At 44.7% G+C, this 24,501-nt stretch overlaps 1 protein-coding gene and 1 long non-coding RNA gene across 5 annotated transcripts in view; one reads left to right on the top strand and one right to left on the bottom strand.

The window, feature by feature from the left end:
- The window catches only part of LOC135912514 (uncharacterized), a 91,386-nt gene that overhangs the window by 27,686 nt on the left and 39,199 nt on the right, over positions 1 to 24,501 (top strand). For all 4 annotated transcript variants that reach the window (XM_065444968.1, XM_065444967.1, XM_065444966.2 and 1 more), the window contains exon 3: positions 5,434 to 5,556. In XM_065444968.1, coding sequence (XP_065301040.1) covers positions 5,434 to 5,556 — 123 coding nt within the window. The remainder of the gene's footprint in view (positions 1 to 5,433; positions 5,557 to 24,501) is intronic.
- LOC135912516 (uncharacterized) lies at positions 739 to 6,624 on the bottom strand. Its single transcript, XR_010567708.1, has 3 exons — positions 6,448 to 6,624; positions 4,180 to 4,237; positions 739 to 978 (listed from the first exon to the last, which is right to left on the bottom strand). It is a non-coding gene; the product is annotated as an uncharacterized lncRNA (long non-coding RNA).

Here is a 24,501-nt window from a genome sequence, read left to right as displayed (position 1 = left end):
ACACGTGACGTAAATGACAGTGATTGCGGAATTCCTCGTGCATCTGCGAGCCTGAATGTAAGTGCAAATGCGATGAACTCGGGCATAATACTACACGCGCGAACATTACTGTCCATTGGGCGCAGGCGTATGGTGGCGACCACAATAACGACCTTGCGGACTGCATTGATCCCTTTTTCTCGACACCCTTAACTCCTCCTAGTTCAAAACCCTCAGACCACCCTTCTATTTTCATTGCGCAAAAGTTTCTCCTCCGGCGTTGCACCCATGGCCTTAAGACCAGCGTACCTGCTTCCTTCCCCACAATCTTTCTTGGGTTGAGGAGTTCTGTCACCGGAGACTTCAGGCCGGCGCTACCCTTACATCAGCCATCACTTGTGCTGGGGGCAAACCGTACGAATACGTTGTCCAGTGTCCAAAAGGCACTGCTCCTATCTATGCAGCGAATTCCCACCCTCTTTTATCGACGTGCCCTGCGACACAGAAAATTAAGCATGCTTATATTTAGTTTCATAAGACGTTACGTCACGTGTGAACCCCAGAGAAGAAAAAGAAACTCCTGCACACTTAAAGCAAAAGAACAAAAGAAAAAAATGATACAAGAAATCACAGCGCTCATCTACATCTTTGTACGTCTCCTGAATGCTTGTTTATGAAATGAAATATATGCAGCAGCAAGGTTCGGTGGTGCGTAATATAAGGATGCCCTGTAATAAAGAGACAAACTCCAGTGCCAGGTTTAGGTTTTCATGTGTAGTAAAATATTTATTGGTCAAGGAATTGTGCGTTGTGAATTTCAATCTAAATGTCTTCCTATATTGAGTTGGGAAGACATCCTTTCTTTTAGGGCTCATTATTGGCAAAATTTAGACCCTATATTACTTCGTCGCCAAACTTCAAGCAGAGACCATTTCGTGCACCGGGCGTCCATACGCAAATGCAGTCGTCTGTACATGAGCCATTCGATGACGCTTCACACTGAAAATGTAAACTATTTCGTTTAGTTCGTAATCACAGCTGTGCTATACAAATCATTCCTAATACTTAAAACATGGCATAATTATGATCAAAGTTATGTTAGGTAAAAATAAATTACCTGTGTACTAGCTGTTACAATAAAAACCAACATTTTGGTACGTTTTGCGATCTTATTTTATTGTTAATATGACGGCATAATGTTATTGTATCCAGATAATGTAGAACATATGTAAACAGAAATTATTTAAACAGAACTGCCGCCTAAATGGAATGATAGTCTTATGGTTGGTATTTCTTGCACTAAGGCAATGCAAAAAAAAATGTGCTTAAGTAGAAGCCCATTTTGTCCTAATTGTGGATGAAGAAAACTAATAATTTTACACTACAGAAGCTTGTCGCATCGCACAATTTCAGTGCACTTCTGTTGTCATCATTGGGTACATGTTGCGACGATAGGTTTCTGTTGTGGAACAGTTCTCTGTAGTACAACAGAAGTTTGTCCATTACTTCAGGAACACTTCTGTTATGACAACTGGGGGCCTGTTGCAATGATAGGTTTCTGTCGTGCAACGACATTTTTTTGTAGTACAAGAGAAGTTGGTCGCATTACTTCAGGAACACTTCTGTTGTGACAATTGGGGGCCTGTTGCCACAATAGGTTTCTGTAGTATTTCAACAGCTCTCTGTAGCACTGCAGAAGTTTTTCGGGTTACTTCAGGAACATTTCTGTTGGGACAACAGGGTGCCTGTAGTGATGACAAATTTTTCTGTAGTACTACAAAAATCTGTTGTAGAGCTTCAGCTTTCTGTTGTAACAACAGACATACGACAGAGTGTACTTCTGTAGTCACAACAAGAAATGTCTGTTGTACATCAGAAAAGTCTGTCGCTCCATCAGGAATCTGTAGTTACTACAGAAAAATCCTGTTGTACAACAGAAATTTCTGTAGTACTGAACACAACCTCTGTTGTCATTTTCAACTGCGAAAGCTCAGCAGAGTGGCCAACTTCCGTGCCATCATGGTACGCCTCAATGTTGGCGCCTCTCCGCCTGTTTCGGTTTTTCTCGCCAGTTCCGCAAGTTGTTGACAAAGCTGGTTTTGCTGAACTCTTGGTAGCAATGGCTAGCATTTCTCTACCCTAATCACGGCTGGTGCGGTTGTTTTTTTGTGTTGGCAGCCTTGGTGAGCTGTGAGCGTTTCTTGCGCTACTTAGTGCAAGCCTAATAATATAGAAACGCGTATACGTATATACGTAATGCAAATACGTATATGCTATGCGTCTGGCTATTCAATATTTGTTACTTACGATCCATATTCGATTCGTATCCGATTCGCCCACCTCTACTTTTTGGCTCTTTCGCCCGCTTTCGCGGTCAGTCAGAGAGATAGTTTGTGATTGTGAGGGGGAAGAGGCGCCGTTTCGGTGCTTGGTGGTAGAAACAAAAGCGTCAATGTAAAGCGCACCCGCATTCGCGTTGTATGGCACGTTTTGGTGAACGCCAACTTTGAGAGTTCTTTGAGACCCACGTGCCGTCCACTTCTACTACCGCGAGAGATGGGCTAGTTAGCTGATCGGTTTTCTACGGAATCACGCAATGAAACAACCTCTATACAGACAAACTTATAGCGACAAGTAGATATTGTCAGCTGCACCATTCCTTTAATAAGGTGAAAAGCTTTCTTGGAGGAAGCGACTATTAGTTTACATTCAAAATCGTCGTCGCTGATTTCAGCACAATTTATTTTCATCAAAATTATTTTTTTTCTTTCGCAATTAGGTCTTGTGCTGCTGTCTCTAGTCAGAAGCCGCCTGCAAATATAAACTTCGTGAGAGAGCTTTGTCATTAAATCTGACAGAGCTATTATCTGCTTGCGGTTGGCTATACAACGTCAGCCCTTTTCAAAACAGCCTATTTTACACCCTTGAGCTCAATCTCGCGGGAAATTGAGCACCTGATAAAGGGAAGGTATTTCCTTTGTGCGTCGTTGGTTCATTTGCGAGGGTTCATTGTATCTTTAAGAGTTATTTCAGGACTCTCGATGGAAGTACTACTTCACTGTAATAAGGAAAAGCTGTGCAACTGTCAATTTTCTTGTTCACACATGTGAAAATTCCGCCGACCATCGATCGGTGCGTGTGAACTGGTTGAACCTGGAAAATTTAGTGAAGCAGGAGCATATGTTAGTCATTTGATCTGTTTGATATTACTGACACGTCTTGTCATCCACTCTCTAGCAGTGGGACCACTCTACTATACCTGAAAAATCAAAGCAATGATATATAATAGCAAGTGATATAAACACGCCTATGCTTAGAAAGGAGAATGTGATGAATGGCTAATGGAAAAAATACGTTTATTGAATATTAATGGATATATCAAAAATACTCATCACTTGAATTGTGCCCAATTCAGAATGCAGCCATCACGAGAGGATGCTCAATATACGAGATTGTTGTCTTTGTAAGAACACCTTACTACCGATAAGACTGGACAATAGTAAATAAACTGTGCAATTAGGGTTACTTTGGCTCACTCAAAGACAAACAGAGTAAAGCAGCACCGTAATGAAGAAGAACCTGAATACCCACCAATATTCTTACAGACACTAAGAACATTCCCCGCACTAAAAATTTGTGCATGCAAAGTGGTCCAAGCACAAAATCTTTAGCAAAATGGTGAACTGGACGAATGAGTGGGGAGGGGCTTGTAGTGACATACAAGGCTTGCTCAATTTTCCCCGAATCATATGTAAAGTCAGTCGCAAAAGATTTGGAACCAGCTACGTGTTCTTAGAAAACACTTAATTTCCGAGCAGTCTGTTCCAGTAGCCGGTAAAACCGTGCGACTTCTGTGGTGCATAAACTTTATAAAAGCGGTATGCGTTAGTGCTTCATGCCATTTGGACAGCAAAACAAACAAAAAACAAAAAACAACTAGCAAAACCACTATTGCAGCAGCCACGACAAACGATAACTACGGCCACGAGGGTCCATAATTGTTTTCAGGGGTAAGACGCATAGAGGAAAACATTTGGGAAAACGAGTTGATCGCCAGGAGCCTTGCGGTTTATTAGTGGGAAACAATGTGCAGTGACCGTACTACGACATAATGCCGATGGCGACCACATCCAGTCAAAGTGCATAAAAAGCGCGTAAAAGCCCCCCTGCAGGTGTAATGTAGAAAAGGCCAATACTTACTCGCTGCGGACACACCTCCACTTCAGCGTTGCCACTTATTCCCGATTGCACAGCCGATCTACAGACACACATATTTGTGAAAGGGATCGTATTATTGACACCGGGCAATGAATGATCATCACCGCACATTGTGCCACAATTTCGTAACATATTCGCCATAAAATAATTATTTGATGATTTGTAACGTAATTATGAACACGCTATAAGTGAAAGGCATCAAGAGAGAGAGAGAGAGAAGAATACAGGAAGGCAGGGATGTTAACCAGTCAATAACATCATGCTGAATACAAAAGAATGCTGCTGTAGTAAAGGTCAATGCTTTTTTTGGGGCGAGTTGGTTCATCTTGAAACATATGGGTAACAGCACAAACAGAAAGCCACAAGAAGGGATACACGCACACACAAGCGCTGACTAACAACTGGTTTTACTGACAAGGATAGCACACTCCATAGACGCCAGAGTGAAGCAAGAAAAATGAATGTGAAAAACTTGTCAAGGGTGATAGCGTGCCAACAACGTAAGCGCAATACACGCAACCAAGCGCAACAAAATGCAAACAAATATTTTCCCTTTTTCTTTTTCTTTGCAATCAGAACCACTCATAGTCGCATCCAGAAGATCAAATTCAGCATCCTAGAGAGCAAGGGAAGGAGTGCGAAAGTACTGGCTACCGAATTTTCTATTGGGGTAAGCTTCTGAACTGATGCAGGTGTTCTTGTCACTGCTGTTTCCTAGAGTCGTCGTCTCTTTTAACCGGGCCACACAATCCGTACACTTGCTAACGTATTCAACTAAATTTGCTTTTAATACCATTTCTTCCCTTGGCGACAAGACTAGCAACTCTGATGACTATTGCGGCCAATCAGAATCGTCGAATCAATCGCAAAATGCCATCCATTATATCGCACCTTTCCGCCGTACTCAGTCTACTACGTCGCACCATTGCCACCGCATATGGCGCAAGCGCGAAGCAGTTTGGGAATCTGAGGTCCAAGCCGCTACCACGGTAGCATTCGACGCTAGTACTTTTCGTCGCTGATTCTGGTTGTCGGGTTCAGGTAGAGAGGTCTTTTGTTGACCCGACAACAGTCGGCGTCAACGCTGCGTCGACTTCTGGATAGGCGCTGATGAATGGGGGAGGTGGGTTGCTAGTGGCAAACGTATAATTGATGCCCGTGGCCGTGTTGAGACGGAACAACAGAATTATGGCATCAATGTGACTGCAACAGCTCTTTTACTCCCACTCTACACAGGTGTACGTCACATCACCAATGGCATCATGTGGTTCACCTATCCCTTTGCAGACGCACTACGGCAGCTACAGCGCAGAGCTGTTTCACAGCTTTGCGCTTTTTGGATGTGAAAGAGATAGCAAGGTAAGCAGACACCCACACAGTGCCGACTTGAGGCAAATATTATTCCTCCATAAAGATAAAAAATACTGGGCGGTTTGTTATGTTTTTGTGAATGCCGAAGCCTTCTTTTATTCTTGAGCGGACATGGAAGTCAAGGTAGGTAACTTTGCCAGAATTTAGTCGACTTAATGATAGGCATGCCCCATTTGGTGCTTATCGCCCCAATTTAAGTTGCTGGGCCCAATATACGGCTGCGATAATTCAGCTTTTGTCTTAGTTTGCCCGCTAGAATGCAGATATTAATTAATGATCACGCAGTCCAGTTAAGGACTCACAGAAGCAAATCGTATTCTTACATCTCAAGATGAATCTTCAGGTGGCCCGAAATTACGGCACAAATGGTAACACGCCAGTCGGCCGTATCTCCTCCCAAACAGGTACATTGCATTTACATTTCCAATCAAGGCCTGACCCCATAGCTCAAGCGAGAGATAACATAATGACAAGAAGGTGGCGTTGCTCACAAACGATATTTCGTTGGAAATGTCGTCCAACCTGGCCAGCTGTGCGTGGGCATATGAAATTCTGAATTAAATGTGACAGCAATATATACTATAAGTACTCAATTAAGGTTGCGCATATCTGGACGAAATTAGTACAGCTGCTTGCGTAGTGTTCTTCAAAGACATGAATGTTTCCTTAGTTTAGGGAAATCATATTACAGCGGGGCATTTGTTTAAGGGCGAGGGATCTCAGTTTTCATTGTGAGATATTCAACGGTATTTCATCCTACGGAATAGGAAACATGAGCGCTCTTTCATTAGCATAAAAACTTCTTTGAAATATTTTCGTTTTCCGCTATAGGTATTTCACGGGTCCATAGATACCGAATTTCGGGTAGATGGTACTCACATGGCTAGCGACGCAACAAGAGCAAAGATGGCCAAACGCAGAGCCTTGTATGAAGCCATTTTTTTTAAATGCACCAGTCGCCTTAGGCAGATTTATGTGTCCTAGGCAGCCACCCTGTTTTATAGCCCGCGACTGGCCGCATCTCGAGTGCCAACCACGTGACCTTTATATCTGACGTCTGCTCCTACTGCATGTTGCTGTGAAAATCTTTCAACCCCAGCTGCATTTGCGTCAGTGAAATTCGCGGTTTGGGTTAAAAATCCTCATTCAAACAAACTAGCGTTAAAGCAACTTGAGCTTTGTAACAATGCCACAGGCCACCTGTTTAGCGCCTTTTTTCCTTTACTTTTCGTCCCTTTCGCTCACTGGCTACCCTTTCTCTCTGATAAAGTGCGGATCCACTTGAAGACGGATGAAGGAATATCCTGAATGTTGAATTTATGAAAGAAATGACAAACGCTATTGTTCTTCACAATGTAGAAGAATTTCTGTTATTGTGGAAAAGGCGCAGAGCCTCGGCGGGAACACTTACGCTTCGAGTTCGGAGCTTCCACCTTGTCGCCTTACTAACGTCAATAGCGTAAGCGAAAAGAAATTGACAGATTCGCCAGCGACGCGGCGTACAACGCAGCGTTGGCCTCGAGGAGACAAAATAAATGGTGGTCTCGAGCAGACAGCTTTGATTACAACTTCGGTATGACCTGGCCTCACATCTGCAGGGACTGATAAATTTTTAACAAATCCCTTAAACGGACACTGAACAAAAATATAGAATAAGTTCGACTCGGCAGACATTACTGCTCCGATACGCAGTGTTTATGCCACGGATATATTAAGGGATGGCTATATTTTGGACGATTGTGAGCGCGCCGCAGCTGCACGCCCACCACCGTGACGTCATGCGTACCGACTCGCAGAAGCAGCTGCAACAAAGGTGGTCAGCCTGACGTCCGTCTCTCATTGTTTCGTGAGCGCGCAACTATGCAAGGTGCTAGTGAAAGCTAGTGCACGAGTGGCACAATTACGTAAAAGTGTGACGTCCACTTGCTCTGTAGACGGTTTTTAACGCTGGAGTAGTCCAGGTGTACAATTCAAATAATCAATTAGGCCGCTGTTTGGAACGCACTTTGTTTTTTAATTCAAAAGCTTGCCCTTAGGCATAATACTATAGTACACGAACGCAGTTGAATGCAATTGAAGCTGGAAATGAAACAAGGCGAAATTATTTCGAAATTGTTCGCGCTTAAGTTTCCGAACACTGTACAGAACCAGGGCGGTGATTTGCACGTTGTATCGACAATACTCACACGCCGATAAAGGCAGTCGACCATTGCACAATAGTGAGGGTACGCATGGAGCGCCCGTGGCGTACGTTCGGCCGTCTACTCCAGTCCACCTTATACTTGCACCACCGCTGTAGTGCGTCCACTATGGACGCTATGTGAAGCTCTCCCATAACGTTACTTCATGACCAGATGAAAAGTATTGGAGGACCGTGCTAGATTGCACAGTGAACGCCCCTCGAGAGAGCAGCAGTACGAAGATCTTGTTGCTGTTACCTCAAAGATGGCACGATACCTTTGCACATCGTCCGCCAACCTCGTCTTCGTTTTTACTCTGTGCAATAAAGAACAAAACAACCAAAACTATATCGTCCTTTTTTCTGGAATGACCTTCTGCTTGCTCCATTCTTTCCTACTGTCCACTTTCTGGAGAAAATGAGTGGGGGGGAGGGGGGGTGGACAGCGCCAGGTTTTAGGCGCAGCCCATTCTCTAACATGCCGCAGCTCTGCAGCAAAGCAGGGCTCTTCGATAGTCACTGTACACCAAGTGTTCGGAGAACTGAAAGTCATGCTTTCACTGCACCCATGATGGGTGCGATGAGCGCGCAGCGTGAATCCGTATCCTTCGACGCTTCGTCTCTGCCGGAAAGGTTTATGACACGGCTTGTCTCGCCCGATGGTGCTTTTGCCACATCCTTGCGCGCAGCAGCGTAGAGGCATTCTCCTGCGTTGTGCCAGGTGCTTGACTAATCCCATAACAAAGCAGCACACAACATAAAGGGTAATGTCGAAGACTCGGGTACAAGCTCCGCCTGTGAAAACGAGTGTGCGGCCGAAAGCAACTGCGCTGTTGAGACGTCGTTCGCTGCCACCCACGGGGGTGGAGAGACGCGCGCGATGGCTTGGTCGCCTGTATCCGGCACAGACAACTTGACGGAAACGTCACTTCCTCTAGTTCACGGCATGGCCGCTAGACGCGAGATTTTGCGAAAAAATGTATGTAATATAATTATTTCCCGCTAGTTGGTGCCTGGAAATAAGATTGTGTCAACCAATGTCTGCACCCAAGCTTTCATTTGGGCTGAAAATCTCGTCGGCAAAAGTGTTGTTGAGTATCCCTTTAAAGAAGCCAGAAGCACATCATTCAATTTAAAGGTTTAACGCGTGCTGTGTATCCCGTTTTAGGCGCTAGCTCGGCTTAGAATTCTTCCTGCATTTTAACATATAAAATTCGACCCCTCTGCTGAAAAAAATACCGATAGAACCCACGTCATGATGTCTGTCGCCTTTAATGTGATTAGCACTCAAGCAACATAGCCATACACGGTACTGTCAAAAGCACCTTTATTTAAAATCTACAGTAGTCATTAGGACAGTTTCATGGCTTCTGGTTAGTTACTAATTGCAAATATGTGGTGTAGGTTCTTCCAGCTTGGAAGCCGATAAGGCCCAGTCAGGTGGCATGTTTTAATTGTTACATAGGCTCTGCAACCGGTTTATGTGTCGCCTGAATTGACGTCATAGTGGAGTCAAAGCACAACGGTTGTATTTTGTACTGCGTGACTTTGCGCACTTTCACGAGCCGAAACAAAAAGCTTCCCTAAGCCCGACCTCCCTATACCACCGCCTGAGACGTCCTGCTGGCCACCTCAGATAAGAGGGTCTGCGCCTCTCGACGACAAAAAAAGAGCTTTTACGAAATGCCTATTCCTAGCCGCAGACGTTTTTCCCCCGCTGGAACTTTAGCATTGCGGTTCAGCAGATCGTTATTCGAGTGACCTACGGCGCACATGCATAGGAATCTTTTTAAGATACACAACTTTATTTTAATTATCAGCTAGACGAGTATTTATTCTTAGTTTTACAAATAAACTGTTGCCATGTGACGCGACTCACGTGCCAAGCATCTGAAAGCGTTTTCTGGCACGATTGAAACGAGTAAGCGCTTTATCTGGGTATTCCCAGGCATGGGTGCATGGTCTAACGGGTAGAGCATCGGGATTTTGTGCTGAGAAAACCGGAGTCGAAACGAGCCATCGCAAAAGCTATTTTTTAAGACAGACACACAATAGTGTCTAGATCGCAGCGGACTAAAATCTGGAAAGCAAGCTAAGGATGCTAATAGCAATAAATAATCGCCTACACCATGAACGAAAAAATTGGAGGACGCTTAAGCTTCGCCTTCAAGCGTTGAGCGTTGAGCAACGCCGCGTTCGGCGCGGCAACGAAATGTGCGCCTGAGCAAGCGACGCAGGCCTGAGCCTTAGAAAGAGCTCGTTTCTAAGGCAACACTGCATTCACTAGAGGCGCTTTTGTACCACATTGAAGCATCGAACTCGTGGCTCAGTGCATGCCCGCTTGGATCGCCTGCACCTGTCAGTGGATACGATCCCAAAGTGCCGCAGTTATGGTGTTTCGCCAATTTCTTTTACTGATCACTGCCTTGTAAAATGTCAAATAGGATCAAGGAAAGAGAGCAAGAGTTTTTCATGGGAGCAATGGAAATTGAATTCCAATTTATTAAGGGATGAATCTTTCAATGCAGCTGTGATTCGTGCAATTAAGAATATCCATGAAGATAGTGGGGAAAGAATTGGAGAGCAGTGGGAAATTTTTAAACAACAGATAAAAATTAAAGCAATAGAAAGATCCAGCAGTTTATTGTTTGAAGCCAAAAAGAAAGAGAAAGAGCTTAAGATGATTTTTGAAAAGCTAACAGCGCTTGAATGCGAAACGCCAGGTGTGTATGCCGAATATCTGCGTAGTATCAAACAGAAACTGGAGCTTTATGATGAGAACCGTTATCGCGGAGTGCAAGTGAGAGCTAGGGTAGACGCGATGGCTATAGATGAATGTCCAACAAAACGCGCACTTGGACACGAAAAAAGTCGTGCCCGGCGGAACCATATAGATGTCATTGAAGATAACGGGATAGCAATGACAGACAATGACAGCATAGGACGTGCTTTTGCTCAACATTACGAAGCGCTTTTTGCTTCTAGACCTGTGAATGCAGAGAGGTTCAAAGAAGAATTCCTTGAGAGAATGCCACGACTGCAAGATGACACCAGAACAGAGTAGGAATCACCCATATCACAAACGGAAGTAGAAAAGGCTATAGATAACCTGAATCTCGGCAAGTCCCCAGGGCCTGACGGTCTGAGCGCTTCGTTTTACAAGACGTTTAAAAAAGAATTGTCTCATCTGCTTACAGTCCTTTTTAATGAAGCTTACGAACTAGATGTCCTGCCCCGGTCTTTTGGGGAAGCACATACTGTATTAATACCAATGACAGAAGAGACAGAGAAGTTAAAATTGGTTTCCTCATGCAGGCCTATATCATTAACTAATTGTGATTATAAAGTCTTGATGAAAGTGCTAGGAAGGCGGCTACAGAAAGTAATTAAGGAATTGGCTGGTGCTCACCAAACATGTGGAGTTATGGGGCGTTCGATTGTGACTAATATACATAAGATGCGGTGCGTGATGGAGTGCTGCGACATTATGCAAGCAGGGGTAGCAATTCTACAGCTCGATCTCGAGAAAGCGTTTGATTGTGTACCTCATGGTATTTTGCTTGACATCCTAGACCACATTAATGTCGGATCCATCATTAGAGATGGGGTAGCTTTGGGGTACCGGAACTGCACTACACGATTCACTGTTAACAAGTCAGTGGGGGCCCCCATTAACCTAAAGCGTTCTGTACGCCAGGGCTGCCCACTGAGTCCCCTTCTGTTCAGTATATACATAGAAACAATGTGCCTAGCGATCATTGAAAGCAGCAACATTCACGGCTTCAGATTAGATGCATCGGAAGTTAAAATTCTGGCGTATGTGGATGACGTCGCAGTTTGTTGTACAGATAAAGAGAGTGTAGCTGCAGCTATCGCTGTAGTGACGGGTTTTGGCAAGGTAACTGGAAGCATGGTAAACTGGGGAAAGTGTCTTGGCTTCTGGCACGGAGAATGGCCTTCCACCCCGGTCACTTTCGCCAATGTCAAGTGGCTGACGACACCCGTTAAATATCTAGGCGTCCCGCTGAAATATTCCAAAAATAACGATGAGTATTGGCAAGATCAAACAAGAGAAACACAGATAAAAGCGAACAAGTGGAAAGCTGGACATCTGTCCATGTTTGCAAGAGCTACAGTCTGCAATCTATTTTTTGTCGCAAAATTATGGTATGTCATGCAGGTATTGCATTGTTCAAGGGTACATATACAGAAGTTGCACCGAGTATTCGCAATATTTGTGTGGGCTTCGAATTGAGAACGATGCAGTTGAACGAATTTGTTCAGGCGACCTAAAGACGGAGGTTTGGGAATGACGCACCTTTTTATACGACAGGTAGTAAACCGGTTTTTATTTTTCCGCGACTTAAGCGATCCTTTCTTGCGCACGGTGTGCCAAGTGAGGCTAAGGAGCGCGTTACCTGGCTATGTAGTCTGCACAGACAATATGAGCGGTCCTGTTTGTGGATTTCTTAAAAAAGTTATTTTAAGTGTATGGTTTTTGTCCGTTAGATTTTCAAATGAGTACCTTTTTACAGTGAAACGTAAAACATTGTACAAAGATGTATGCGATGTAGTTCTCCCTGTGCCAATGTACAGGGCCATATACAGTGGAGGTCAAGGGCAAGACGTGCTTAAGCGGGTGAAAAGAATGCAAGTAACGCCAGAGACCAAGTCTTTCTTTTTTAAGCTTCACACGGGTACGTTGAATGTCAAAACCTTTTTAGAAGATCGTGGGTTTTTCTTACCCTGGGGCTCGCATTGCTTGATCTGTAAGAAACCAGAAACTATAGATCATGTATTTCTAGATTGTTGGGCGGGTGTCTTCTTTTGGGATGTACTTCAGAGGACTATCAAAAAGGATTTTCCTTTAGATCCACAGGGTATTAGATATTTATCTATAGAAAACGATGATGGACTGCCATTCGACCTTATTATGCTAGTTGGCCTTCACTGTCTATGGCGCGCCCGTATGGCGGGGTATCACTGCGATCCGGATGCTCGGCCTGCACGAATGCTTTTCCGAGAATGCATGTCGAGATTTGTGGAAATTCAGAAAGCACAAGATTGTGTACCTGCGTGGCTGTCAAGGGTGGAACCCTTGACCGCGCTCGAAGAATTCTAAAATAGTCAGCCCTATAAGGCTGACACTTGGTGCTGAAAACTTGTAAATTTGTCTTGTTTTCTCAAATGTTATTTGTTGTTTGATATATATATAGCACAAAACATGCAATAAAAAAAACTCGTGGCTCAGTGGTAGCGTCTCCGTCTCACACTCCGGAGACCCTGGTTCGATTCCCACCCAGCCCATCTTGCAAGTTGTTTTTTATTCATGAAGTGCCTGCTGGGATTTATCGCTCACAGCCAACGCCGCCGACGCCGACGACACCGGCTTTTCTGCGACACGAGCTCCTTAACGCTGTCGCGTTAATAAGGCGCGTCACTCCGAAGCACGGTTGTGATTTGCTGAATCTCAACGCCAGTCCCACTACGCGTTTGCATTATATCGGCTGGTGATGGATTATACTTAGTGATTCATGAACAGAAAGCACTTGATACTATGGTTCTCATAGTAATGACAACAGCTTCTTGATGTTATTTGGAAGTCGTTTGCTGCCAATGTCATATTGAGGAGGAACGAGTCGGGCTGAAAGAGAATCGCATAAATATATTCTCACTATTCACTTCTAAAACATTGCTCAAACATGGACTCAAATGCCACGTTTGTGTAGCCAGTATGCTTAGTAAAATATTCAGTCAGTACGGCTTATTTGATACATTTAGCGTGCAGAAAGTTCAATCCTATTGTCGCCACAGGCCTTTCCTCATCCATAACGCTGCTCGTGAGTAAGTAGCGGTGGCCTATCGGACTTCACGGTATACTGTATCATGGCAGGATTTGAAAAGTAACAGCGCGAAACGGACGAGGAGTTAGGCTAACATCGTGAATAACCAAGCACTCGCCCAAGTTTCCCTTCTAGTATTATGCAGAACGTAAACACCTGACATACGGTGCAGTATTTCTTCAGAAGTATTTTGTTTTAAATGCACCATCGTTAAGTAATGCATACTAGAAGCGACATACGAATTACCTACCTGATGATTAAACTTAACGCTTTATTTCGGCTGCGCCAAACCAGGCTATTTGAAGAAAAGTATGTATGTCAGGCCATTAGTGTCAAAACTGTCTTTCTTTGCACATACAAAACATTTTCCGAATTAGTTAACCCCACTATACAGTTTCTTTAAAGTGTCATTTTAGCTATAGGTTTACTGTTCTGTCTGTGCTCTGTATGTGCTCTAAAACCCAGTTATCGCTTCTACTCTAACCCTTTATGCAGGGTGTCCTTAAGCACTCGGCCGTTTGCAATGCGAATAGACCACGGTAGTTTAGTGGCTTTGGCATTTCGCTGGGGAACGTGAGGTCGTGGGTTCGACCTCGGCTGCGGCGGGTAACTTTCCATGAGTGAAAAACGCAAGAATGCTTTTGTACTTCGATGTAGATGGACCTTAACGAACCTCAGATGTTCAAAATTATTCTGGCGCTACCCGCCAGTTTTTGTCATTTATAAATCGTGGTTGCCGAACGTATTGCCATTGAATACAAATTAATATGCTTTCCTTTTTTTGTGCCTAAACTGATGTATTCAGCAGAGACATGAGTCATAATTTTGCACAAGGGGGCTCATGAAGAAGCATGTGAGATGGATAATATAGTTTCTTCGCAGCAATGTTTACGTCGTAAACGGTAGTTCTGCTTTCATTAGCATGCTCTGCGACATGAAGTTTGAAAGGAGCTCATAATTTCAATTTGTGGAATAAAGATCGTTAGTTCTTCTATTTATGGTAGTAATAAAATGTTAAATCGTATCAATCGGGAAGCCCTGTACTTTAGTAATTTCATAATTTGCTGCATAATTATTCAAAAAAGTGTGCATTCCTTATGCCGACCAGCTGGAGCAAAATATGGCTTGGTAAGTGCACCTTGTACACAAATATGTGATAAACACGCAAACCTTAATTGCGCTGCAGCTCGCTCTTGGATCACCTAAGCAAATGTTATACCTCAATTGTAGCTCTTTCGGTTCACCCGCTTTGTTGCCAATGCAGGGGAAATGAAAGAGCTGCTTTTGTTTTATGCTTAAAAAGGGCAACAATTATGTGGCGGTACAGATTAAGTATGCACCCTTTATATGTATTCTCAAAGAACAAAATGTGTGATGTACTTGAAATCGAGTTCGTTTTGACTCAATTATAGCTAGTGGGTGACTAACCGTCTGTTCTGAACAACTTACCGCAGGATAGACGTTTTGCGACATCCACTGTGTGTACACTTACATTTCTCCTACTTTTCAGTTAATTTAGAGGAACTGGGCTTTATTCCAGTGCCCCCAGAGAGCAGCGTGCCCTAGTCAGGCAGTTCAATGTAACTATAGCTGCGTTATCTTGCTTAAGAAGGCCAATGTAATTTGTGTAGACGAATTCATGTTTACGTTAGGGTTCCCTTTAGGAACCACTGCTCTTATGTTGAGGAAAAATAACCCATCCAATAAAAAAGTGTAAATTCGCACAGGCAAACGTGGCGCTAACGTTCTAAGTAAAATATCTCACCTGTTTCCTGGCATAAAGATGATTATGGCGTGAATTTACATATGGAACTATCAAAGCGTGTCTAAGCGAATGTTTACCATACCTTGGAAGGCATTTGACACCCTGTAAGTGGCCTAAGGCTGACGCATGAGCTTTTTGATGATGGCCGCACATGTTTCTAGAAATTGATTTTTGCTCTACACGAAAATACCAGTGTAGGATATTCTTCCGTCAACGAAGCATGTATTTGTTTCTATTCAGTTCTCCAGCTAATAACACCAACAAATCGACCTTTGTTTCAGTTTAATGATATGTGTTATCTCCACTGAAAAAGCTGATGACCACAAGATACGGTAATTTTCAGTTCTTACTGCTGTGGCAACAACGTTACTGCTTTGCCCTCACCTGAGTTGGCAAAGAGTATTTCTTGCAAAAAATTAAGTGAAAGTACATTGCCGTTCTTTGTAGTCCTGGCACAAGCTAACAAACTCCCTAGTTTTTACACACAGAGAGCGGCATGCAATGTTACGAAGGTAGCCACTAAATCAGCAATAACCAGATCATATTCCGTGCCTCTGAAGCTAGCCAGTTTATGTCTGAAGATTAGCCAATAATATAAGTGGCACGCGAAAAACTTTGGGCAAGCCGTTTCCAGCGTTTACTACATGCCGTTCAGGCGCTACCTGCTTACTACTCTCTGATGAATGAAACCGCATGACAATTGCTTCATCATTGCAAGAAATGCGCACCGGTGCCGTTGCTTATAGAGACGAAGCAGAATGAAGTCGAACCTCAGTCGTGAAAGTCTCAGGAATGGGATACTTAAAGTGCAACTGCAATAAAATTTCAGGCCGCTTCATAAGCGTGGTTTCGGCTAGTGTATATATACAGCAGCCTCGGTGCCAACGTTGATGTTTTGAAATAGGAGTGACTGCGTGACGAAACGATCGCAAAATTTGACGCTACTGGTGCGGAAACTGAGAAAAACGCCCAGAATTTATTAGGAAGAAGAATTACCTCTGCTCAATGCCTCATTGGGTGGCATAGTTAAAGTGGCGAAGCATCAGTATTGGCGGTGGTCACCGCGAATTGCGACCTGCCTTTTCCGCTTGAAGCACGAAGCCAATACAGTGCGCTGCTGCATTGAGAAGGGGTACAACGTACTGAGCAATGTTAATACTTTGGAATAAAGCCTGGGACCGCTGGCGTCGCTGAAAGGGGACGTACAATCTTGCGGATGTTTTCAAATTTCGCGCGTTTTTTTTATAATGCCGAAAAAATAATTACGCGAAACATAACACACAGAAAACAGCTGCTTCGGGTGTTTCAAAACATAACTAATTCTTTTCTCAGAACTCGTGCCCTTAATTTAGTAATTTGAAAATTCGCTAACTAATCTTATCTAATTATCGATAGTTATACTATGAAAACATCCTCCTGGTGCACAGCGTCACTCCGGAGAGAATACCACTAATTGCATCCAGGTGTAATCAGAATTTTATTTTTAGGAGCTTTGCTAGCATTGGCTGGGCTACTCAGTATACTTCTAATTTGTAACCAACTTACCCAAGGAAAATTGGCTTAGCTATCTTCGGGGCGATTCAAGTGCAGGACACCCTAGGGAGTAGTGCTTTTAAATAATTACGTGTAAATAAATGCAAGGTATGATGACTAGTAGCTTGCGTTTTGCGCATCACTCATATTCATCCTAAAACAGACTAAAACCTCATTTATTTTGCAAGATAGCGGGGCAGTTTTAAGCCTCCATATACATGCCTACAGGAAACTATTTTTACAGAGGCTCTAGGTTTACAAGTGAGGTCAGGAAGAAGGAACGACCCGATGGTATTTACAGCATGGTGGAAGACCGGAGTGCAGTGCAGAGCGTATGTGAAATAAAATAATTCAGAGCAGCTGCGCGTATTTGAGTTTGTCTTGTGCTAAAGAATACAAACAAAAGCATCGGTGTGAAAATGAACACACGCAAAACGAAGACTATGCTAATCTACGGAGAAAGGAAGAAAACCTTCACCTTTTCAGTCTGGACGGCTTTAGTGACGTATTCATCTTCTACATTTATTTTGTTGTGCCCTCAAAACCAACGTTTTACGCAGAGGAGTGGTTACCGGCAGAGTCACTCCCTAAGGTTAGGTTGTCTCACCCACTCTATTCAATGTGTCGATGGCAAAGCTACCACCCATTGTCGACAAACATTCGAACGTGCAGCACGCCCTGCACGCCGATGATGCAACAATCTGGGTGACCACAGGGTCAGATCGTGCCATTCAAGACGCACTACAGGAAGTAATAAATATACTATGAGAGTATGCGATAGCCGGAGGACACACCTGTGCAGCTATGTCGGAGATCGTGCTTGCATTATAAAACACAATAAGGCTTACAAAATTAAATTATGGGATTTTACGTGCCAAAACCACTTTCTGATTATGAGGCACGCCGTAGTGGAGGACTCCGGAAATTTCGACCACCTGGGGTTCCTTAACGTGCACCTCAATCTAAGTACACGGGTGCTTTCGCATTTCGTTCCCATCGAAATGCGACCGCCATGGCCAGGATTCGATCCCGCGACCTTGTGCTCAGCAGCCGAACACCATAGCCACTGAGCAACTACGGCGGGTACACACGATAAGGCTTATGTTCCACCAACCAACACATTGAATCTCAATGGCAACGTTATTCCAAGGGTAGAGAGACTACGTGTACTAGGCCTTCACATACAAGACAACGGGAAGGCCACACCTGCCCTACACATACTCCGCCAACAAATCACCCAAGCAACGCACATGATAAAGCGCATTACAAACCACCGACAAGGACTCCAAGAAAAAGATGTGCTCTGAATGGTGCAAGCCTTCATAATTAGCAGATTAACCTACTACCTCCCCTATCGTAACATGACTCAGACCGAGATGCACCAGATGGACGCCCTTTTCCGTACCACACTAAAGGCAGCGCTGGTACTACCCGAACATGCGTCCACACAGCTCCTACTGCGACTCGGGGTGCACGACACCATCCGCGAACTAGCCAAAGGTAATTTTAGCAGCAAATCGCAAAGTCTCCAACGAACAATTCAGGGGTGTCTCATTCTATCCTGACTAGCATACGAAACGCCAAAGAAACCACGACAGGAAGACCGCACACTTCTTGCGCTCAGCATTCGCGACCAAATTCATGTGGCCCGTAGTGCGGTCAGTATGGCTGTATGGTAGATATTGTAAAATGCCTTTGAGCGGTCTAAGGTGAGAATGACTTTAGTGTGGGATGGGGTAGTGGGACCGAGGACGTCATTCCTAAGTTGCAGCATAGCGTCCTGTGCAGATAGGTGGGAACGGAAATCGAACATGCTGCGTGGATACAGGTGGCGCTTGGTCATGTGTATTGTACGTCGGTACCACGCTGCGTTTTTAAATGTTTTTCGAGGCAGGAGGTGATGGAGATGGGTCTAAGGTGAGCGATTCAGGCATGTGTGTTAGGTTTAGGGATCAAAATTATTTTAGCTTGTAGCCATGATCGGGGGAGAGTGCCTGTCTGCCAGCATTTATTGAAATATTCTGTGATCCGGGTAATGGAGACATCGTCTACATTGCGTTTTATTGTATTGGTGATTCTGTCGGTATCCGGTGGCGTGGAGGTGCGAAGTGTTTGTATGGCGCAGTGGACGTCCTGCTCTTGACTCGGTTGGAATAGTTTTACGTTACACGGCCCCTAGTTTGCTCTCTGTTTCTTGCATGTGCGGAGGTGTGTCCATGTATTGTGTAGTGTATGTGTAGCCACATCTGTGAGGAGGGTCTGAACCCATCCACCGATATCTTGAATGAGCGTGTAGGGAAGGTACCGCGTGATGCGAAGGCAACCCCATTTGATGTGTGAATGTTTGCGGCTGATTTTGTGCGGTTCGTGAGAGGGATGTGTGATCAGAATAGGGTAATGATCCCTTCCCATAATTTGTGTGGTGCGTTCCCATGCCAACTTTCAAATGGTATGGCTCAGTGTCAGGTGCGGACAGGTATCTAGTCGCACACTGGTGCCGATGCGCGTGGGGAACAGGAAGTTGTGTGTAGTGAGTTGAAATGCCTGTATCGCTTACCAGAGGTGACTCCCCCTGGGTGATGTGTAGTGGTATCCCCAGTGGATGTGCGGTGAATTGAGGTCACCACAAATAAGTAGGGGATGTGCGCCAGCTGCTTGGTGAAAGTGGTGCAAAAGGGAAATGAGTGTGTGTATGGGTTGTGATGGGTTGTGATAAATAATAGCAATGTCGAATGGTTGATGCTTCGGTGTGCGGGGAATCATTTCTGGTAATAAACATGGTACTGTGGAGCTAATTGGGATGTGCTCTACCGAGAGTGTTCTTCAGACGAGTGTGGTGATGCGTGGCGTGTCCGTGCCATCTGAGTGTTGAGCATGGTAGCTGGGGAAATTGGCTTTGAAAGGTGTATCTTGCAGAAGGATGATGGAGGGCGGGGGGTTTCACGTAAGTAGGAACTGCTGCAGCTGCGCTCGCTTTCCCCCTGAAGCCACAAAAATTCTATTGTAGTAATGTAAGGTTGGTGTGATTATTGTCCCATACCGCCCTAGTGGAACGTGGGTGGGCAAAGGATAGGAGGTGGAGTGCTTTTGGGGGAAATAGGGGTGATTATGAAGGTGAAGTATGAGGACCTCCTGTGTCTGTTCACTTCACTGCAGACGGAGGTCAAGCTGTGTGGGTTTAGTTTGGACGGAACTCATAATTCTAGTAAGGGTAAACTCCATTTGAGTCTCTTCGCGCCATCATTGTTTTTGCGAAATTGCGAGCTTGGCGTCGACGCGTGACTCGAATTCGACTATCTTGGCTTATACCTTAGCCTCAAATATGCCGTCGAGTGTTTGCTCTAGCACTTGGAAGTCATCAGTTGTATTGGAGTCATCAGTTGTATTGTCGTACCATGCTCAGTTGTATTGGAGGAGGACTCCGTGAGGCGTTTCTTTTTGGACGGAGGGTTCGAAGTAGCGGGGAAAGGAGGCGGCGGATCAGGTGGAAAGTGGTGAGAGATTGCAGTAAGTGGTGCAGCTGATTTTGGGACGGATTAGCGATGCCGGCGGCATAAACGACGGATGTGAGGATCGGCGTCGGTATCGTGTCCTCGGAATAGGAAAGGATAGGATAGGAAGAGTCCTCCTCGGGATAGGAAAACCCCCTTATACCAGCGTTGCCATTTGTAGGATCTTGTAGGCAACCACGTGGAGTTCTCGGAGCTGTGCCGCTGTCGACTGAGGAGCAGACGTGCCGGCTTGCGGCGCGATGGCCGACGTGGTGGCCTTTGCAGGGCGTTCTAGTGCGAAGTGGCGGCATTCTGGCTGCGGATGTTGAGCCAGAATGCTCCGGCACGCTTCTTGTGTCTTAAAGATGTGAGTCTAGTCCCTGGAGTCGGAGTCGCGAGGGTTCAGGTCAGTCCCTGCCACCGTAACTTCCATGGTCATGGTCACTCGTGCAGGAAAGGAGTTCCGAGGGCGGCCTAGCACCGGGCGGTTCGAGGCTTAGAGCGGCGGCGGCTCGGCAGGGTCGAGTTTTGAGTCTAGGTGGCCGTACCTGCGGTGGTCGGTCATCTCGAAAGTGACCTTGAAATGAAGCGCTCACCTTCACTGTTTCGGTGGTGGGGATTCGGCGTGGTGGTGGCTGGCGATTGGCATGGAACACTGCCTAGGTGTGGAGCCCGGTTCTAAAGAGGTTCATTGAAGAGTGGCCCATATTCAGGCCTATACCCAGTAACACAAGTTCGCGTGAAACGGATTACTTGAAGAGTGGCACATACCCATGACCCAACTTGGCCCGACCGTTACTCGTAAGAAATCATTTCGCAATGAAGTATTAAAGATGTTAGCCGTTGGTAATGGCATAACCATTATTGTAGCCTTGAGAGTCGTACCATGCTCTAGCGAGACAGAGAAAAACATTAGACAAAAATACTGTACTGGATGATGAACAAGTTGGAATAATTAGCGAGGTGGGACATTTGATACGCAGTTTTGAGAATAAAGTCACAGTATCTTACACTGAACATATTCAGTGACTACTCAGGGGTCCAATATATGTAACGCATATTTGAGAACTGTACGTAATAAAAATAATTCCAAGTTTGACGGTATCAAGAAAAATCTGAGTGCCTTTTTCTAAGGCGCTGCTTAACGAGTCTTGGACATCTCAAGACCATCAAGTTTTTCAATTATGTAGTTTCCAAGATTAAGCCACAAGACAAAAGCACTGAACTCAAATTACAAGTTCCAGCTGGATCATTGTCTTTTTCGCAATTAAAAGCTCTGCCACAATGCCAGTATACCTGAATTTTAAGAATGTCCTTAGTAAAAAGAAACAATCAAGGTATCGTTTCTTTCCTTTTACCGGATTCATCGCCGAATGAATGGTAGTCAGAAAAAGAAAGAATTGGCAAAAAAAAAAAGCCACGTCACAGGTGTCTCCGAGCGCGTTCTGGAAGCCGATGACTTTCACATTGAACAGCTGGCGCAAAAAAACGCTTGGATAGTGGAATTTGAACCTATGCGAACGTTTGAGAAGCGGAAGTACGGCTGGGAGAGGCAACGCTTGCCCGCTACTTGTTGTAATCGTAGAAATCAAGGGTTACATGTCCTAAATTAAGGGGTAGAGTTTCACGATATGTAAGTAGGCTGTGACTGGCCATTACGTGACCGTGACCGGGCATGACGTAAGTAGGTTATATTTACATTCCATTTACGCTTATCGTGAAGCGCGGGCGTGACCCCTATGCCTCTCGTCCATAGCTTTTCCCACCAAGAATGGCTGTTTTTTTGAGAAAGTTGAGTTCACAAAGACCATGCGTTCGGCTATTTTCAACCAGTACTGGGTACCGTGGATGCATGCACTAACACAGACAAAGGTAGAAGTGGCCCCTGATCGCTTTGCGGTAGAGGTTGGCTTTCTATACTGGCAACTATGGTGACTTCACGGTAAAAAGAAATAAACATTTAATGTGTGCTTTTTTACAAACCGAAATCGGAAGTTAGCACAATAAAACGAGAAGAAAGCAACCGCAAGCACTCTAAATACGTTGCGACAACCGTGTTATGGGGTCATGACCTCAGTGGCGTAAACAGGATGGGGGATGGCGCTTGTTAAGCGTAACGCGTGGAAAAATGCAACGCTTCGGACTTAACCAGGAGCTTTGTCAATAACTACTGAACCGCGTTTCCCCTTTATTTTTAAGCATTACATGGCGTTCGCAACTGATTTTCTCCATGTACTCAATGAACTATAACGGCACCTCGTTTATATTTGGTGATACTAGCGAGCACATTACCGTTGATGTGTAGCCAAATACAAAGTTTGCGGGTCAATTATGACTTGTGCACGAGTCAGTTGTGACTTTTGCTGCATGTTACTTATGCAAACGCCCCGGAGCGCTCAAAATGCGTTTTACGAATGGCACAAAATTTATAATTGTGCCCTGTGAACAAGCTAACGGCCGCCAATATCAGATTCGGTGAACAAAGGGGGGAGGGGGCGGAGGGCGGTATGGCCAAAATTCTAGCGGGCGGTCAGCAAACACGACACTTAAATATTTACAGGTTGCAGAGGATATCTTGATGGAACGAATTAATACTGACCGGGACAGTTTCAAGCTATGCGGCGTCAGTTAGCTGTTTTATGCATCGAAGTACAAAAGTAAATGGAACGCTAATATCTTTCTTCGCACTGTTTCAGAGTGATCATATAAAGGCAACAGTCATTGAATTGAACTAAAGCGTAGGAGCAATTAGCCGTGATTGAAAGTGAAATGTAAAAAAATAATAAAGGAAATGGGAATGAAAATCGACGAAAGATAACTCGCTGCCGGTGCAGACCAAATTCACAACCTTCGCATTACGGGCGCGTTGCACTACTAATTATGCTACGGTGACGGCTGTCAAACCGTCCACTTAACTTGGGTATTTATGATTACTAGAGCTAGCCCGAGGAGTATTAGCCAGCGCCACTCAGAGCCAAGATGGCTGGATGTGGAACATGCTTTTTTTTGCCCCATAGCGCCATGTAACACGCGAACTTTGGAGAGCAGGTACGTGGCTAATAAACCCTGGTGTGCTAGGTAATGACATTTACACTGCCAGATTCGAAACCCTCGTTATGAATGAACGAAAGAAGAAAGAGGACCGAGGGGCTCGATTTTGTTATTCACGTTCATATAGAGCTGACAGTCATTGAAGCCAATTAGAGCACAGGGGACATAGGGCTTTAGGGGATAACCCATAGTTCCAATATTTCACCAATGCTTTCCTTGATACTGTTGTAGCGGCTGACAGAGTGACGGAGACGGCCCAAGAGCAAACGCCCAACAACCTTCATTTCAGAGACAACGAACTATATGTACAGGCTGCTTGCCTATGACGTAACACAAAAGAACGAATCATGTTTGGCACGTGTTAGCACAGCACTCCACATATACAATGACTGTTGGCGTTATATAAGCGTGATCCACAAAGCTGAGCCCCTTGGCTTTATTTGTGCTGTTGTCTGAGAGTGAATGTCTCAAAACTGGCGTAGTTCTCAAAATTTGTTCAATATGGATAGATTTTGCGAACTCACCGGCTACAATTCCAAAGTTGCAATGAGAGCGGAAAATATTAGGGTTATAGCGTAATAAGTGAATTGCATTTATTTGTTGGTAATTCATTTCGGTTGCTGAAGAAATGAATGTCCGCCTATTGCAGTAAACCAGCTCGAGGGCTAGAATGAAGCTGCCTGCCACCAAGTGATTTGTAAAAATGTTTATCACCATAAAGAACAACTGGTATAAACCGTTCTGCTGTAGCTCGGCCAACGATTTGCAGCACACATCGTAGATGCAGGCACTACCTGTTTAAACAGTCCCGATCTCTTGCGACTGCTTGTAACTGCTTTCTAACAATGCAGCCAATAGCAAACGAGAGTTTATGCCTTCTTACATAATGTCGATCCTAGTTACAATTACTGCAATATCAATAATACGGGCGCTCGATGCCCAATCCCGCCCTTAACGCCATCGTATCGGCCTGCTATCAACGGCACACATGTGCCGCGCTGGCGCACACGTAGCTCCAGAAGGTCTGCAGAGACACGGCGTGCATCCGGCGGAAAAAATGACGAAACGAAT

The sequence above is a fragment of the Dermacentor albipictus genome, chromosome 2, assembly GCF_038994185.2.
Source record: "Dermacentor albipictus isolate Rhodes 1998 colony chromosome 2, USDA_Dalb.pri_finalv2, whole genome shotgun sequence".
NCBI classification, from domain to species: domain Eukaryota; kingdom Metazoa; phylum Arthropoda; class Arachnida; order Ixodida; family Ixodidae; genus Dermacentor; species Dermacentor albipictus.
The sequence above is the reverse complement of the archived record's forward strand: the minus strand, read 5'-3'. Positions and strand labels throughout refer to the sequence as shown.